Source organism: Sinocyclocheilus rhinocerous, unplaced genomic scaffold (genome assembly GCF_001515625.1).
Source record: "Sinocyclocheilus rhinocerous isolate Xijiao unplaced genomic scaffold, SAMN03320098_v1.1 scaffold558, whole genome shotgun sequence".
Classification (NCBI taxonomy): domain Eukaryota; kingdom Metazoa; phylum Chordata; class Actinopteri; order Cypriniformes; family Cyprinidae; genus Sinocyclocheilus; species Sinocyclocheilus rhinocerous.
Window position 1 is genome coordinate 498,637 of NW_015634502.1, and position 17,876 is coordinate 516,512.

Genomic DNA, 17,876 nt, shown 5'->3' on the forward strand with positions numbered 1-17,876 from the left:
AGCTCGTTTTATAAGCTACGGTACGGTGAGGCGAATGTGAGCAACTCTTGTGTGGGTGATGGAAGTGGTGCGTGAATAAGGGACAGGATATGCTAAAGAATTCAGCTTTCGGCTTTCCTCCTCTCAAAAACAGGCTTTTTTTAATTGTAGTTGAAGGATTCTTTCCATTCATTTTTTTTTTCCTCTTGGAGAGATGATGCAGAGTGGTGAGAGACAATCCCCAGGGTGGAGGTGAAGAGAGTGGGGCATTTAATTGAAGCCGGTGTCAGTGTGGTAAGTAGTATGGTAACCGTCAGACGTTAGCTGGGTGGTTTCTGTGGCAGACGTGGGCTGCATCACGATGGGCTCACCTCCACCTGCCTCTGCAGAAAGATTTTAACAGGACATAATGGTTTAAACATAAAGAATCCGGAGGACAATAGGGATAGCTGTTTAAAGGTGGCATGTTATGGGCATGTAACACACATCTAACCTCTCTCATCGGACTGCAGTTGGGCCTCTAAGTCTTCAGGGGAGACATAGAATTCCTGTTCCTGTCCCTCAGGTGGCCGCGGTTTACACTTCCCACAGCAGCAGTTACAACAACAGCACAGGCAACAGCAGAAGTAGCAGCCTGTAGCCAGGCCACAGAAAATAAACAGAGCCTGTAGGGGGAGACAGAGAGCAACACAACAAATTAGAGTTAAAGGTGGGGTATGCATTTTTTCAAAAACGCTGTAGAAAACTGAATCTGTCCGAATAGCAAAACAAACTTGTAGCCAATGAGCAGTAAGGGGCGTGTCTACTCATGATGCGGAGGAGAGAGCGCTCAGTGCACAGGATGGACATTAGCCGAGACTGATTATAATGAGTTCTATAGTATTTTGTCCCGCCGCGCCACTGGCGTCCGGTGTAGACACGGTGTAACATTGGTTTTGCTTTGTTTCACAGAACTAATTGTTGCCTGGGTTGCGTACGGGTGGGGCGGCACTATCAAAATAGGGGCGAGACCCTTTTGGGATAGGGGCGTGTTTGTTTTGGTGATTTTAAATATCAACATTGGCTACCAGAAATCACGTACCCCACCTTTAAAAAATAAATTACTGTCTAAAAGTTAGGGGTAAGTAAGAATTTATTTTTCTTTTATGAAAAAATTTATACTTTTATTTAGGAAGAATGCATTAATTATTCATTAATTAATCATTAATTATTGATCAACAAAAAGTGACAGTAAAGACATTTCTATTTCAAATAAATGCTGTTATTTGAACTGTCTATTCATCAATAAATCCTGAAAAACATGTATCAAAGTTTTTACAGAAATATTAAGCAGCACAATTGTTTTAAACATTGATAAGAAGAAATATTTCTTCAACACCAAATCAGCATATTCGAATGATTTCTGAAGGATCGTGTGACACTGAAGTAATGTATAATGAAAATTCAGCTTTGCATCACAGCAATAAATCATTTTAAACCTCAAACCTTACATTAAAACGTATAAATCCAGCCAGAAACACAATCTTACCTTGGCCCACCAGCTGGACAGGACAAAGTAAGTGTTGACGTTCTCTTCACCAAACTGTTCAGCCACATAAAGTCCCAGAGAGCCATACTTGTCATAGATATTTCTCTTTGTTGGGTCGTTAAGAATGGCATGGGCATTGTTTATCTCTTTAAACTTATCAACTGCCTCAGGGTTGTCAGGATTCTTGTCAGGGTGATATTTCAATGCCAATTTCCTTTAAAAGATAAAAAGGGCACATAAACTACATTAAATGCTGTCACATTTTGGTATTTGGACATACTATTATTATTTTTTCATTATTTGTATCAATACATCCTATTGGAATGGACTCTGATAGACTGTTGCAAAATAAATAATACTAATAAAATAAAAAATAAAATAAATAAGAATTACTTTTTTTTTTTTTCAATATCTATTCTAAACTAATCGTGAACAAATTATTAATTTGGTGTAACATTGAAACAAAAATATGAAGATGGGTTTCTGATTTCACAAATTTGGACACCTCTCAAACCAACCAGGCATACTGGAGTGTTTTTATTTCTATCAATATATCTGATGTGGATGCAGCCCAAAAGACCTGTCAATCTCACAAAAAAACAAAAAAAACATTTTCTAATAAATTTGAAAAATAAAATAAATGAGAACAACAATTTAATCTTTGTTCTCTATTAGTGAAGCAATTTTTACTAAATTGAAAAAAAAAAATCATAAAAAATCATGAAAACTATTTTTTTAAATGCAATTAAATTTAATGTACATAGTTAATATTTTCAATAATATCACATTTTTTAAATATACAGTAAAATGTGTTTAGCATCACAATATTATTAATATATATTTTTTTAATATATAAAATATTCCAAAAATAAAACTGGCATTGAGAGTCATGAAATATCATTCATGCATAATACAATGATAGCAATGCTGTGATATTTCCAGGTTACTGTACCATGAAAATCTCACACTGTGATATCGCTTTAAAAAACACTTCATAATGAGATCCATTACTTTCGTGTAGTCCTAGGATAGCTAAAACTGTGCATGGCAAACAGCCCCTGAATGCACTTAGTTTTATTGAGCTGCAGGGTTCCACATTGCTGTATGCTGCATTTAGCCTATAAACATCTGATGAAGACTCCAGCCAGTAAAAGTGAAAAGAAGCAAGGCAGAACGCTGAACAGGGATGCTGAGGAAAGGACAGAGCTTCTCAGACTCACCTGTATGACTTCTTGATGTCATCGACAGTGGCCAGTTTGTCGACACCGAGCACATGATAGAGTGATTCTCCAGAGGTGGAGAGAGTGCGCTGCCTCTGCTGCTCAGCCATGGCAAATCAGGTCCTCAACAATCTTAACACACACAAACACACAACATGCTGCATGGCAATATTACAAAACTCTTCAAAATACAAAGCATGAATATTGAAGCATTTCATTTGAACAACAGGGAACGTCATGATGCAATATTTCCAAACAAGGACACTGGGCTAATGACAAACGACCTTCATCATAATCTTCATCACTGTAAATCAAAAGTAATCATGGATCCTCATTATTTGCTAAAGTCTTTTCTTGCACTCTCTCTTTTTATCAGGCTTTGGTTTAGTCACCATAAGTTTACTTAAGTTCTCTTTGTTTATTATATAATCCATATTCTACAGTGTGACTAATTTAACATTCAGTGTGGCTTGCAGTTGTGTTTCATGTAGTTTGGCCAATCTGGGGTCTAATTGAAATCAGATGACATGGCATATGTAGAAAGTCTCTCCTTGCACTGCATAAAAGTCCTTTGTTCAAAATATTAGAGAGCAGTTTTGCTTTAGTTAAGATGCTGCTGTCAAATCTCAGTAATGAATGATAGCAGACTGCTTCAACTATACAACTAACATGTCTACTCTTCAACACAGATAATGGCATTTTCACACAAGGCAACGCTGAAAATGTTAAATCTGGAATGTCACTGTGGCAATTAGGATGAAATCAAATGCTTTTAAGTTATTTTTTGAACATTATATTTATAATATTATCTAATATATATAAAAAATACATTTGGATAAAGTTGGAATACTCTCAAACTGAAGTAAGGTTTTATTTCATAAAACATTTAAGTAAACATTTAAACAACTTGAACTGAATTTCACAGATCTATGATTTGAGCAGAAAACAGATATTCCAAAGCGGTGAGCTTTTCCTCTTCCAAGTAATTTGCTGTTCTGATTAAAACTAACCAACAAAATCTCATTCAGTTTCTGCTCTCATCAACGTTTATCAACCGTTTATCAACCCTTGGAGTTGATAAATATGTACTGATTATAAATTTGCCTCTAAAACCCCAGAGGACACAGAAAACGCATTATCAGATGAACAGCAGACATGCAGCGAGAACATGTCCGATATTCTCCAGATTATAGTTTGGGGTTTAAACTCTAAAACCACTCAAGATAATTAGTAGTTTAATTGGATTTCAGATCAATACTTAAACGTAGAGACTTAACAGATCAGCTGGATCTTTTAAAGACGGGATAAAGGTTTTATAGGGCCCAAATAACAATGAATATCATGCTGCTTCTGTTTATCTGTCATAGCATGATGTTCGGGCTGTTGACACAAGAACAGTATCACAAAGATGTTTCTAATGACAACTTGCCTGACTGCACACTAATAGTTATTTTCAACAAATCCTTTACTACTGTAATGATGACATAACTAGCACTCTCTAGTGATCATATAAGCAGTACTCATGATTCACCAGCTGACTCACACTTTTCCTATCGGCTGATTCTTTCGTGTTGATCCCCAGAAAGAGAAATCGATACCACAGGATATCACAGGGTTCAGTTTCCAGCAGATGCCATATTCACAACCTAACAGGGTGATGACAGATTTTTACAAGTGTCACCTTGTGAATCAATCAAATCCATATAGTCAGATTTCAGTCGTACTATCGTGTACCAGAGAACATGAAATACAAAGACTTACACTGTTTCATATCAGTAGAATAAAGCAAGTGTTAATCTGTCTCTCCATGTGCTTGCTTGTCTCATCATGTCTGGAGAGGCCTGGGTTTGTCAAATCAATCTTGTGCACCACAATAAGCTTTCCTCAGCTGACTGTAGTACCTCAGATTGTTTACTCAGCACTGCCAGACCCCAATAATTCAGACTAGCATTCAGGGCTTCTGAGGAAGAGAGTGAGACTCCTCAAAGAAGATATTAGGGCATCTGTGTGTGTGACGTTAGTTTGAAAAAATCTAAATGTAGCATTGTGCATCATTTATAATTGATCCGTAAACACCAAACTCTGTTGTGAACTTGGGTTTTTATATGTCATATACGCTGTTCACTGTAAGCGTTAATGATAAACATCTATATAGGATAAAATTATGATAAAAATCCTTAGTATTACAAATGTTACGTGTGGACGTTATGGATGCACATTTTCCAGAAGCATCGTGAGGATTCTCGAGATGAAGAAATGGCTTGGTTGCATTCAGCTTCACGTCGTTCCATGACACTTTCAAACAGACCCACCCATGATCCCCAACATGGTGTCTGGGTTGACAGCTCACAAGATTTTTGCAACAAAGCCAGTAAACTGGAATTATAGGAAGAGTTTCGTTAGCTGTTCGTAAACGCGCATTGTTATATTCTTTTAAAGAACCGACTCAATCGATTCCTGGACGAATGACTCGTTTGAGTTGGTTCTTTTATTCACTCACTCCAAAACATATAGGCTAGCGAGACCAGTATAGTGCGATTCTCAAACGAAAGACTGAAACTTACATCTGAATAACTGGTTGTTCAAACGGAAACGTGCTGTTTAGTAGTATTCTATAAAATAAATCAACTGTATATGTTACCAATTTAAAAAAATTATTAGGGCCAATCATTCCACTGCATTTATTTAATTCTGTGAAATCATTCCACTGCATAAAAGTCTGTGAAATGTGATTAAAATGTGTAAACACGACTATATCTGTTCTATTGAAATCTTAAATAATTTTATTACTTGGCAACAGGACCCCCGGGTAAATGCTGCACGATTCCCATCCCTACCGTTTACAGATCGACACGCAACTGCGCTATTCTGTCTGCATGAAAGCGCGCTCGTTTTTATAACACGAAATGTCGCACTGTGTGTCCGTACTACAACGTCTCTATCTCTATATGTCAACAAGAGAAAATACACACATGATTCATTCATTCATATTATAAAGTTGAGGAGGGGCGCTTTGCTGATGCGAATCTGAGCAACAAACGGAAATTTTTGTCTGCCCTTCAAAATGCAGATTGCGATCTACTGTGTCAGTTACTGCAGTAGATTACTTCACCAGAAGGAAAGGTTTTACAGTTAATCTCTGACTTGCTTCGCTTCTGCATCACCAGGAAGGGCCTCGGTGCTTTGGTTTGCTTTGCGCTCCAGCATCCATATTCTCTGGCCTGTTAGCTCGCGCTCCCGTTACACCACATAAGACCAATTCACCCAAGCCCAGGATAAATCAGGAGAGCAGGCACATTTTTTTTGCCGTGGTTTCAACGCATGCACCGCTTACCGTTTTGTCGGCCCCGACGTCGTGATTTAATTTCAGTGCGTTAAAGGAACCGATGTTAAATTTGTGGTTGCATCCCCGGGAACCGCGCGATCACGTAAGTGTATCAGATGCAGCAGATATCGCTCGGCTCCGCCCACCCGTGACATCACCACAACGACGTGCGCATCACCCCCTGTAGAACTAGGCCCGTTTCACTGGATGAAAAGGGTCTTACACTGTCATCGAGAGGATATGGATATTACCTAATGTTATGTGTGTTTAAAGAATGGTAATTATCTAATTTTAGATTTTCTGTGTGTAATGACCCTTTATGTTTCATATTGACTTGTGATTTTTCATGCGGCTCCGTCCTCTGTCGCCACCTTCTGGTGAGTGAAAGAACTTGCATCTAATAATTTGGAGGCTACACAAGAGCTCATTGATCACTGATCAGAAACACTTAAGACTGTGACAGTTTTATTATTCTAATCATATTAGTTGAATGACAATTGTCCTACTGTTTCATATACTTTACATTTTAGATAAATATTTGTTATACAAAACATAAAACATGTTTCATTACATAATTTTCAACCAGCCCTGCTAATACACATTTAAATTAATAAATATATACACTCTAAAACATGATATAAAATACAAGTTTTGAGGAGTTTCAATCCATTTGTTACAAATGACAAATGAAAGAAACCCCAATATGTCTGAAAGGAAGAATTTGTTTTCAACATGATGTTGAGATGATCTGAGGCTGATCAACTCGCTTTGCTTCACCCAGCGCTATGAATACGGTGACACCAATGATGTTCACCAGAGCCAGGATTGAGAACACATTCACCCAGGAACCTGTGATCTCAATCATGTAGCCAGACAAGTATACCAACAGCAAACCTGTGAAATACAGTACAAAGAGAATAAGATATGGGGAAAGAAGAAGAGCAATATATAAACAGGAATTAAACAGTACAAATGTGGTGAGATGTTAGATATAAGTAACTGCACAGGACTTGAATGTGAACTTATAACATTTTGCAGTATAGTCTAAATTATGAGAAAAAGTTTAAATTATGACATACTAAGTCTTTTAAAGTTATGAGATAAAAGTTATAATTATGAGATCAAGTGTAAATTATGACAAACATTTGAAATGAGTAAGTCATACTTCTAAGATAAAAAGTCAAATTTCTGACATACTACGTATTAATTATGTGATGAAAAGTCCAGATTATAAGATAAGAGTTGTAATTATGAGATAAAATTCTAAATTATTACAAGAAAAAGTCAAAACTATTACATACTAAATCATAATTATGAGATAAAGTCTAAATTATGATATGAAAGTAAATTATTGTCATATAAAGTCAAAATTGACAATATGTCTGACAGCGAGTTATGAAATGAAAAGTCAGTTATCATTGTCATAATTATTTTGTCATATATTTATAATTATGTTTTGAGTTTTAATTTGTCAAAATGATTACTTTTATGTCAACATTTTCAGATGAAAAACAGATCACCTTCACTATTTACATTTTTCTAACTGTCAAATAGAATTCAGAATGTGTACACTGACCTATCAAAAAGTACTGTGACTAAACTATTTAAATACACCTTCTACAGGTATATTAATGTCCAGTGGACTGTAGTCTGCATACATGTAATTGGTTACATTACAGAAAAAGGATTATAAACCCACCAGTAAAAGCAGAACATGTGTTCATAACCCCTGCAAGAAAGAGAGCAACATATTTAGAACAATACTTATTGTGTTTTAATGAAATAAAATAAAATAAAATTAAATAATTAATTTTTACAAGCAAGAGGTAGACTCACCAAACAGGGCTCCTGCACATGATGGTGCCTGGTCATGCACATTCACAGACACCCCACTGAAAATACACACACAGGTTTCTCTATATAATGTTAGCTCTGTTGATTGGCTAAATCTTCTACACATTTATATTTGAGTATGAAAGATCTAATAGACTGTATACAGGGTAATCAATGCTGTAAGATCATGTTTTGGATATGACAGTTCATTCTAACCTATTATTAAATGTGGACAGCCCAACAGCCAGAGACACACAAGCAACCGCATGGATAAAGCTGTCCGTCTTACAGAGAAGGAAGATGAACACACTGGCTAATCCCATTGCACAGAACTACACAAGCATGTTTCAAACAGACACACACAAACACAATACAGATTATATATTTTGATGCATTATATGAATTCTTATGTTAATGTAATTGTACAGAATATCAGGGCAGAGTAAAGTTAATAGCTTGTGTTTTGTTACCTGCATCAGTTTCATTACAGATGCTGTCCCCGCAGCCTGACATAAAGATATAAATGTGACTATTTACGGCAAGATATTTTGTTATGATTATTCACAGAAACATCAAGGTTACAGGGTAACTGCCACGTTAAGACAAAGAGAAATGAAATTAGAGGTGGCAATTTGGTATGAATTCATACGTTTTGATTTGTATGAAAAAATTTTTTGTTTGTTTTTTTTAGAAAAAGTAAGCAAGAAGGTCCATCCTTAAACCTAATTGTCAGTGTGGAATAAGCAGATTGTATGAAAATGTACAAATTAAATGCAGAAATACATACAAATTAGCCACCAATTCGCGAAAACAAAATAGTTATGAATTCCCATCAGAGTGCGTTGGATTTGTTCACCTTGCCTAATGAGATGATCAGAGATAGAGCCTCCAAACAGTGAAGTGGGCAATGCCACAAACCAGGGGATCACATTAAACACCCAATCCTGTCATCAAACAAAATAGAGAATGCTTTAACAAATGACAACATCAAACAACCAGAAAAAAAACCCCATCAAAACCTCATGAACTTCCTCTAGCCTGTTTGAGTGCACAAAAACTCATTCACCATCTTATGATTGAACATTTCATTTATTAATATAGAGTTAGACATTGTAACTAACATATTAACAAATAACAAGAGAAATAACCATTGAAGTCAATTAATGTGCGATGGCTGAGGTACCTTGGCATGAGGAAACATGCCTTTGAAGAATGTTGGTAGCCATGACATGAGGGTGTAATACGTGCTACTAAAGCAGAGATGAGCAATGATCATAGCCCTAAAACACACACACACATGCAGTAAGCAACTCTGCATTAATACTCACACATCTTTTAAAAGATTGAAGGTTTAAGTTTATTTGAGTTTGTAAAATCAACATGCATTCTATAAGAGAATGAATGTCCTAAAAATTGGAAATTGTGAGGGAAAATGACAAAACTCAAAATGGAAAACCAAACATGACGATGAAATGAGTGAAAATAGAGAGTAAAATGAGGGACATGAAAATGTTTTGAACCTCACCAGACACTAGGCTCTCTGAGGAGATACAGCCAATTGATTCTGGAGGATTCAGAAGCAGAACTACGGCTCCACAGTGAGTCGAGGGAGAAAACTGGACCTGTGACAAACCAACAAACTCTGTAGGGATATAAACACGATTTCTGAATACCAGTGTGAGATGATTAAGATATAGCAGGGACCTCAGTACAGGAATCTCTTATTCCGTGGTGCTGCATGGTGAGTCAGATTTTTAAAAACGGGGTGATGTAAAATAACACTGGCAAAAATAAAAATAAAAAAATAATAAATAAATCCAATTCTTTTATCCACACAGTTGCTATGGCAAACACAAATACTGAAGCCAACCCTGATTGTTTCTGATTCACTGCGACTTCTCTAGGAGACTTAATTATACAAATACTGGCCTTCAGAGCAATAAAACAGCACTCAATCAAGAAAGAGCACAAAATCTCAAGAACAATGCTACTTCAATTAAACATGTAAAGGATCGCATAAAGATAAGTACATTTTAAGTACCTTGCAGAAGACATTTCCATACACAACAGGTCCAGCAAACAGCAAGGAGACCAGCTCCATAAAACACACTCCCCCATCCAAACCAGTCCATCATCAGGGAACCCACACCTCCAACCAGCAGCATCCTAAGAGAGAGAAAGACACCTCACTTACAAAATCATGAATAGTGTGGAACACTACATTAAGGGATGTAATTCCAGAGGTGCTTGCATAAAAGAGTGAATCAGTTTTATTTCATACTTCAAATAAATAAATAAAAATATGAATAAAAATAGAATGATTGGGAAAACTTGGTATTATTCTTAGCTGGGTATTATTCGTACCCTAGGTAGCACCCACAGGCCAGTGTGCTCATCAAAAAACCTCTCTCTCCCTCCACCACACGCTGAGCACAGATACTGACAAGAGAAGGGTAGTGAACCCCTAAAAACACAAACTCACAATCATGTCCTTCTGAGAATTACTCCGTGATATACAATAAAAATTATGCTCACTTTGAATTACTTTTTGCCTTTAAGGGGCCATGGAAACCCATTTCTGCCACATAAGAAAAAAAATGCTTTCGTAACAAAAAAATCATAAGTATGACAAAAAAGTACTAAAATACTAAGTCACAATGATGAGATACTATAATAATGCGATAAAAAGTAAATATTAGGATATAAATCATATTACGCGACCTTTGGGTTACAAGTGCGACTCTCTAACCATTAGGCCACGACTGCCCCCAATGAGATAAAAAGTCAAAATTATCAGATTAATGTTATAATTATGAAACATAAAGAGATTATCACATTAAATTATCACATACTAAGTCATAATTAAGATAAAAAGTTACAATTATATTATTCCATAGTCTGTTGGAATTCTTGATTCTGATCGGCTGGCAGGTATGCATTAAGGTCAGCATTATGACACAGAAAGCCAAAATTATGCCAGTCAAAATTATCAAAATTGAAATGATGACATACTAAGTCATAATTGAGATAAAAAGTTGATAAAAATTTATATAAAATTTGTATTCATGACATACAGTCGAAATTGACATTATACATGCTTACAATTATATTTTTTGTCATAATTTTAAAATAATTATGACTTTCTATGTCACTTTTTATGACGACATTATGACTTTTATGCCACATTTTCAACTTTTTTTCATAATTTGATTTCAATTTATGATGTCATAATTATCATGTACCAAATAGGCTTCCATAATGGGCAGAAAAAAATAAAAGTGAATGTAAAAAATGTGTACTACTGAAATTAGTCAGGGAGAGCCGATTCTGATTAAACTACCAAACTAACTTAGACCCACCCTGGTAATTACAGCCAATGCCCCCCAGCATCCAATTTCACAGACTTGCTGGTGGAAATTTCTAGTTCAAACATGTAGATAGATTTCTAAGACTCTTTATTACATTTTTCTGTTCCCTTTTTGAGGTAAAGAAATTTTCTGTCTAATTTCCTCTCATTCTTTTTACAGTTTTCTCCCTTTACTCCTCAACTGTCCCTCATAATGCTCTCACCCTGCATTACCCCCAGTAGAAACCTGGTCATTGTCATGGTAACAAGAGGTCGGAGTCCAATGTTGGCCAGAAGCAGGGTAATAGCTGTCATCACGGCCCAGGAGGTGGTGGACAGCAGCAGTACTCTCTCTCCTCCTATCCTGTAAAAACAATGTTCATCATCATCAGCGTCTACCACTTTATATAACTGATCTACAACCTGGGCGCTTCCCAAAAACACTCACCTATCGCTGGCATGGCCACCTAGTACCTGAGTAAAACAGTAACCCCAGAAAAAAGCACCCAGCACTATGCCAGTCTCAGTTTTGCTCCATCCAAATTCTTTTGCCATGGTGACAGCACAGATTGGCATGGCCATCCGTGACCAGTAGAGAAGACATGTGACTAACAGAAGCATCATGGTCCATGTCCGGGCCAGTGGCCTGCAGCAGGTGGGACATTACAATTACAACAGTTCAATCTGGTGGCCCAGAGCACAGCACATTTTAGGTGCCTCACTCTGCGGACAATGAGTTACAAATGGTAAATAAATCAGGAAGATATACAATTGATGGCATGGGATACTTATACAAAATCTTCAGTCATTTCTGAAATTCAAAGCTTTCAAAAGACCTGTAAAACATCCAGTCTATCTGATTAACAAAATGTATGTATTTATTTATTTCTCTTTAAAGTTAGGACTCATCCACCAAAAACTTATCAGGGGACTGCAGAGACAAAGTAGATGATTTATATGCATCTATTGCCAGGAAGCGAAACTGTCTGTTGAATGCTTATATTCATGTACCATGGTATCTGAGCAGAGTGTTTTAAAACAGCCATTCTGTAACCTCAGAATTTGATTACAGTCAGGAGACAGTAAATACACGGTCAGTAAATACAGTCGCACAGAGGCATCAGTAACCAATTACCAGTGCAATGGTGTGCATGTATAACTATCAACGAACGAAGATACAAAGTAGACGATTTCTATGCCACTATTGCCAGGAAGCGAAACTAAAGAAAGGTGGATGGAGGACAGCGATGTGAATTTCACTGCCCATTGACAACTACCGCTGATTATAGGAGAATGATTAATTCCGGTGTTGTTCACAACAGAAACTATTGTTAATTGTTAAAACTGAAAATTAAACTGATGCACAAATACACTATGACATTTAGCAATGTTTTTAATCTCATTTAATAAACTAGTTTCCTCATACCTTGGCCATACTGTTGTCTTGTCGTTAATTTGCGTTATCTTTAACCCGGACGTATCACACACATTTTCGAAAGGTGTTTTCACAGAGTCCACAGGTGGTTTGAAGCGGTCCGATTCTTGCTCAGCTGCCATGAAATCCAACTGAGTAAAAACCATACACTGAGAGGCGGTTCTGTGCCGAAGAGGAAAGTTTACTACTGCATTTATAGGGCGAGCAGTAACAAATAGGAGGCGGAAACACACCTACACGCCGCCACACCTACATTAAATGTTTGAAGAGCAACTCGTCCTGGTCTGCATTTATTTTTAAGGATTGAAGGTGATTAATAGGTAGGAATGTAGCAATTTTTGTACAATTGGTGACGCCGCAGTAGGAAAACGTGTAATCTTGCAACATCATTCTGTATTAAATCTCTGTGATCTCTATGAAACCTGGAGAAGCAGCCTTACAAAAAAAAAACTCCAGTAAACAAAACCTACTGTGAAATCAACTTTATCCCAAACAAGCAGTACAAAATGTGAACAAAAATGAGACAAAAATCAAAAACATAAGGCTTTAAGTCTGTAATGACAATATTTGTTTTGTAATTAAAATAGCTTATATAATGAAGGTCTAAAACTCAACATTGTTTACTCCACATTACCAGCATCTGTAGCTTCTCATAAATAAAAAATGAAGTTGTTGGATCCATGATAAAGATTAGTTATATTATATCAGTCTTTTTCTTTCCATCTAGGAGCTGATATTTCCCTAAAAACAGCCTAGCATGAGGACATAGTACTGTATGTGAAACCAGTGAAGAGGTTGGAATAAAATCACAAAACACATATGATATGACAGACTGAAAATTAGCAAAAACAGTATCATAGGAATATTCCATGTTCTTCAGAAAATAGGCTACCAGCGTAGTAAATGGTAGATTAAAGTAAAAATGTAGGTTTAAGGGTTTCAATCAGTATAGTTTTGAAATAAATCATATACTGTTGATTAAGTTACTTTTTATAGAGGCATCAAGAAAAAACATATATAGATTTATATTTGCTATCCAGTCACTGACTGTTCATAAATAAGACAAACATATTCAAATGTGTCCATGTGGATTACAGTCTCTACTTGGGGTCCTCAATCGTGCCCTTGCTGAGGTCTGTCATTCTGGAGTATTTCACTTTTTTCTGGTCCAGTTCGTTTTGAGCCCACAGTAAAAGCTTCAGCAGCTTTGCTAATTTTGGAGTAGATTCCCTGTTCTCATAGTCTAGAACAGCCTGGTTCACCTCGCTCCACACCTATAGAGGCAGACAGAACCCGGAATTAAGGAGGGAGGAACAAGTGCAGAATTCACAACAGGTACAATAATGCCCCCTACTGTATAAAAAGGAGAATCAACTGTCATGGAAACTAACTTGTCATTATGGTTATGTACTAGGGGTGTGCGATATGATGATTTTTGATCATGGACGATTAAAATGTCTCCACAATCTGCTTTTGAAGAAATATCGTTGTATCGCGCTACAGCGCACATTCTATCAGTTGCAGTTTTGGTGCCTTCGTCTCAATATAATGTACAACGCGACATACATTCATATCAAATACTAACTCAGCATTAGAGTTACACTTACGGGACATTGTACTTATTTGCAATCACAAAATTACATTATTTTCATGTGCTTTAAAGCCTTGCCGGTTAAAGGGGTGGTTGATCAGCTTTTTTCGAAGGCTTGATTTGTGTTTATGCAGCGTAACGTGTTCATGCTTCATTAAAAAAAAGTAACATTATTTTCACATATTTTACCTTTATTCTACGCCGCTGTTTCCATTCTCGTCAAAACGGTCTGTTGAGTTATTGGTTCTATGAAGCCCCTCTCTCAAAACTATGCAATTAGGCTCAGATTGGTTAGCTGGCCCAGTGTGTTGTCATTCGCTAACCGCCTATAGTGCACGATGTCCAGAAACGTCACACCCCCTTACCATTACGGATAGTTGCATGTTCCCGGGGGCAGGGTTTATGCAAACATCAGGGTTAGTGATGTCACAAACCCGGGAAGAAGCTCGTTGTAGTCTCTACCAGCCTTTTTTTGAGGCTTAAAGTTAAAAAAGGGAAATCATAATCAACCACCCCTTTAAACATTTAATTTGCGTGCTGTTCTGACGTGCGTTTTTTCTGAGCGCATACACCTGAGGCGCGCACACTCTACAAAGCCTATCAAAAAGTGCCTTATTACTGGACAAAGTTATCTTTCACGTCTGATTGTGCTAATACTGTGGAAGAGAACTGAACTGAGCTGGAACATGACATCACTGAATCAACAATGAACTGACTTTAACTGATAAACTGACTGTTCTATTGTCCTTTTGCATTATCAGCACATGGTTTTCCTGTTTAACACTGTAAAGCTGCTTTGACACAATATGTATTGTATAAAGCGCTATATAAACAAAGGTGAAAAACACACAAGGTTTACATATAAACACAGTTGGTTATGTCCAAAGTGAAAGTAAACAGTTGAGAGAAAAACGGATGCGTGCAGGTCTTAACGCGACAGCCGACTAATTGTACTAACCATGCTGCCGCTTGTCATTAAAGGGATAGTTTACCAAAAAATTACAATTCTGTCATTATTTACTCACTCTCATATTGTCCCAATTCTTGTGCTGAACACAAAAGTAGATATTTTGAAGAATGTGGGTAACCAAACAGTTGCTGGTCCCCTTTGACTTTGATAGTAGGAAAAAAAAATACCATGGAAGTCAATGGGGACCAGCAACTGTTTGGTTACCCACATTCTTCAAAATAACTTTAATGTTCAACAGAAGAAAGAAACTCATTCATGTTTCAAACAAATTGAGAGCGAGTAAATGATGACAATTAAAAATTTTGGGTGAATTATCCCTTTAATGTTAATAAAACAACAAAACAAAAAAAGAGAAAAAACACACAATGCTCTTGACTAGGGATGTAACGACTAACCAGAAGCCGGTCGAAAATCGATTCAAATATTTGACGATTCAAATCGGTCGAGATGCCAAACAAATCACGATACAATTGGAGTAAGAGTTTATATGAATGTATCTCTGAGGGGAACATTTTTTGTTAAAAAAAATCGCGAGAAAATCGAATCGTGAATCGAATCGTGAGTTGAGTGAATCGTTACATCCCTACTCTTGTCTGAAGAACTTTAATAGTTGCTTTAATAAGAATCAATGTATAATTTATACAGTGAAGTTTAAATAGTGTTTAATTTTTATATTGGTTCATTCAATTTCTTGAATGCTACTGCTAAATACACCTACTCTACCTGAACAATAAAGCACTGTTTGTTTTATTTGTATATTATGTGTATTTGTAATGTATCATTATCATATCAAATATCTTTGTTCTTATTTTTTAATAAAAAAGATAAAATAATGACAAAGATTTTTATCTTCGCCCACTTTGGCCTTAATGTCTGCCATTATTTTTTATTTTATATTCTGTTACCTTATAAGGCTTTGTTTTTGAAATAGGGAAATTAGTTTGGCTGTACTGCTCAGACAACTTGCAAATATAAAAATGTGCCGAGTGATAAAATCATGATTTTCCTGAAAAAAAAATCATATTATATTTTTTCCATATCGCTCACCCCTATTATATCCTACACAAAAAAAACACACATACCTTCTGCCTCTGCATCATATTGAGCAGGTCTCCAAACGGCGATTCTTCAGGGTTGTCGAAGGCGAGCAGTGCCAGGGTTCGCTCCATCTCAGTAAGACATTCTCTGCTCTCCTCTCCCTGTTCAGCCAGCTGTGACTGCGCAAACTCCAGCGCTGCCTCAGTCTCCCGCAGACGAATGAGCTCAATCAGATGCTGCTGCTACAAGAGTTTAAAAAGAAAAGTTAACAACAGTTTCACAGTGAAGATCAGGTCAAGTTTTACTATAAGGATTGTTTTCTTTTCAGTACTTTTCAATTTTTGTCATCTGGGGTGGAACAAGAGGCCTTCATTTCTATGTTTGCTTGTGCATTGTAAATAAACGCAACATGCATGGATTCTGTCATGGTTTACACTGGCTCTCTAAAACGCTCTCTAAAGGCTGATTTATACTTCTGCGTCGGACCTACGCCGTAGCTTACGCATAGACGCACACCCTACGCCGTAGCCTACGCCGTAGCCTGACGTGCACCTCTCCAAAAATCTAACAGCGCGTCAATTCTACGCAGACCGCAAGCGCTGTGATTGGTCTGCAAGAACCCCTCCCTCCATATGTACTTGAGTTTTGTGTGTGTTTATGTGCACTTTAATATATTTTAATGTTACACCTTCTTATATAAAATAAAACAAAGCAAAGAACAAGTGTCTTATCATTTATTATACTACATAGCATTATACATCAGTAGTTGTCCGCAACAAACAATGTTGATCTGCCGTGGTACAAGTCCTTGTGCAAACTGAAAGAATGCCATCATCTCCTGTTCCATTGTTGTCTCCTTTTTGTAGTTTTAAATAATGATTTAATGATCTGATATTTATTTGCCGCCGTCATGGCTATAATGCTTCTCCGACGAGCCGCTTCTTCTTCGGCTTTTGCCGTGGTACTGCGGGTTACACCAGCAACATGCCCGTGGACACTGCAGACTAGCGGTTTGCATGTGTACTGCACGTTGACGCGGACAACGACGCAGAAGTATAAATGAAAACTGACGCATAGCCTACGGCGTAGGTCCGACGCAGAAGTATAAATCAGCCTTTAGGCCTGGTTTATACCTGCTATTTAGATGTATTTTTGCTGATCCAATCACAAGTGAATGACACTAAATACAGGTGTAAACAGGGTCTAAAACAAGCTTGTCCAATTTCAACCACTTCCAGAGGTAGTTAAAAACGGATTGCTTTCATAGTTTAGATGCTCATGTGGTGAAATGTGTTCAAGCAACCACAAAAGACCACTGTCTCACCGCCTACTTCCCTAACATGTAATATTTTAATGGGACAGGTTTTGAGAAAGCACAACAAAACAGTTAGGCCTGTCACAATAATCAATATATCGACTTATCGTGCAATATATGCACATGACCTCAATCATTTTTGGTGACGCAATATATCGCCCATTATATTTACTTAAAAATTAATGACACCATGTTTTCTACATTCCACTTGCGTCTGTGTCTTTTGCAGCTTCTCGTACATAATGTGGTGTAGTCATGAGGTGCTAGTTCAAATTTAAAAAATGCTTCTACAAAAA

The 17,876-nt window shown here is 36.9% G+C and overlaps 3 protein-coding genes across 5 annotated transcripts in view; all 3 read right to left on the bottom strand.

The window, feature by feature from the left end:
* On the bottom strand, nt 1-6,193 carry LOC107745759 (dnaJ homolog subfamily C member 5-like). 3 transcript variants are annotated; one of them, XM_016559725.1, is made up of 6 exons: nt 4,489-4,594; nt 4,271-4,373; nt 2,728-2,859; nt 1,508-1,721; nt 473-644; nt 1-362 (listed from the first exon to the last, which is right to left on the bottom strand). In XM_016559725.1, the coding sequence occupies exons 3-6, from the start codon at nt 2,835-2,837 to the stop codon at nt 250-252; spliced, it is 609 nt and encodes a 202-aa protein (XP_016415211.1). In that variant the 5' UTR covers nt 2,838-2,859; nt 4,271-4,373; nt 4,489-4,594; the 3' UTR covers nt 1-249. The 3 variants fall into 3 exon arrangements, with proteins under 3 accessions (XP_016415211.1, XP_016415209.1, XP_016415210.1); XM_016559723.1 differs by lacking the exons at nt 4,271-4,373; nt 4,489-4,594 and adding an exon at nt 6,062-6,193; XM_016559724.1 differs by lacking the exons at nt 4,271-4,373; nt 4,489-4,594 and adding an exon at nt 6,062-6,193 and having other exon boundaries at nt 2,728-2,885.
* A 450-nt stretch (nt 6,194-6,643) lies between these two features.
* On the bottom strand, nt 6,644-13,567 carry LOC107745761 (solute carrier family 17 member 9-like). Its single transcript, XM_016559727.1, has 13 exons — nt 12,658-13,567; nt 11,680-11,877; nt 11,456-11,595; nt 10,250-10,349; nt 9,927-10,051; nt 9,411-9,507; nt 9,069-9,165; nt 8,741-8,829; nt 8,356-8,389; nt 8,102-8,217; nt 7,889-7,944; nt 7,752-7,781; nt 6,644-6,946 (listed from the first exon to the last, which is right to left on the bottom strand). The coding sequence occupies exons 1-13, from the start codon at nt 12,810-12,812 to the stop codon at nt 6,780-6,782; spliced, it is 1,404 nt and encodes a 467-aa protein (XP_016415213.1). The 5' UTR covers nt 12,813-13,567; the 3' UTR covers nt 6,644-6,779.
* Nucleotides 13,568-13,599: 32 nt separating this feature from the next.
* Nucleotides 13,600-17,876, bottom strand: part of LOC107745760 (glucose-induced degradation protein 8 homolog) — an 8,973-nt gene continuing 4,696 nt past the window's right edge. Inside the window, exons 4-5 of the mRNA XM_016559726.1 lie at nt 16,310-16,507; nt 13,600-13,940 (exon numbers count right to left, since the gene is read on the bottom strand). Coding sequence (XP_016415212.1) covers nt 13,767-13,940; nt 16,310-16,507 — 372 coding nt within the window. The 3' untranslated portion in view covers nt 13,600-13,766. The remainder of the gene's footprint in view (nt 13,941-16,309; nt 16,508-17,876) is intronic.

Coding starts and splice junctions, on each gene's coding strand:
- LOC107745759 (XM_016559723.1), bottom strand. CDS start 2,837: ATGGCTGAGCAGCAGAGGCAGCGCACTCTCTCCACCTCTGGAGAATCA. Junction 1,722..2,727: donor GACATCAAGAAGTCATACAG/GTGAGTCTGAGA, acceptor TATCTTTTAAAG/GAAATTGGCATTGAAATATC. Junction 363..472: donor ACTGCAGTCCGATGAGAGAG/GTTAGATGTGTG, acceptor ATCTTTCTGCAG/AGGCAGGTGGAGGTGAGCCC.
- LOC107745761 (XM_016559727.1), bottom strand. CDS start 12,812: ATGGTTTTTACTCAGTTGGATTTCATGGCAGCTGAGCAAGAATCGGAC. Junction 10,052..10,249: donor GCCTGTGGGTGCTACCTAGG/GTACGAATAATA, acceptor TCTCTCTCTTAG/GATGCTGCTGGTTGGAGGTG. Junction 9,166..9,410: donor CTCAGAGAGCCTAGTGTCTG/GTGAGGTTCAAA, acceptor TGTGTGTTTTAG/GGCTATGATCATTGCTCATC.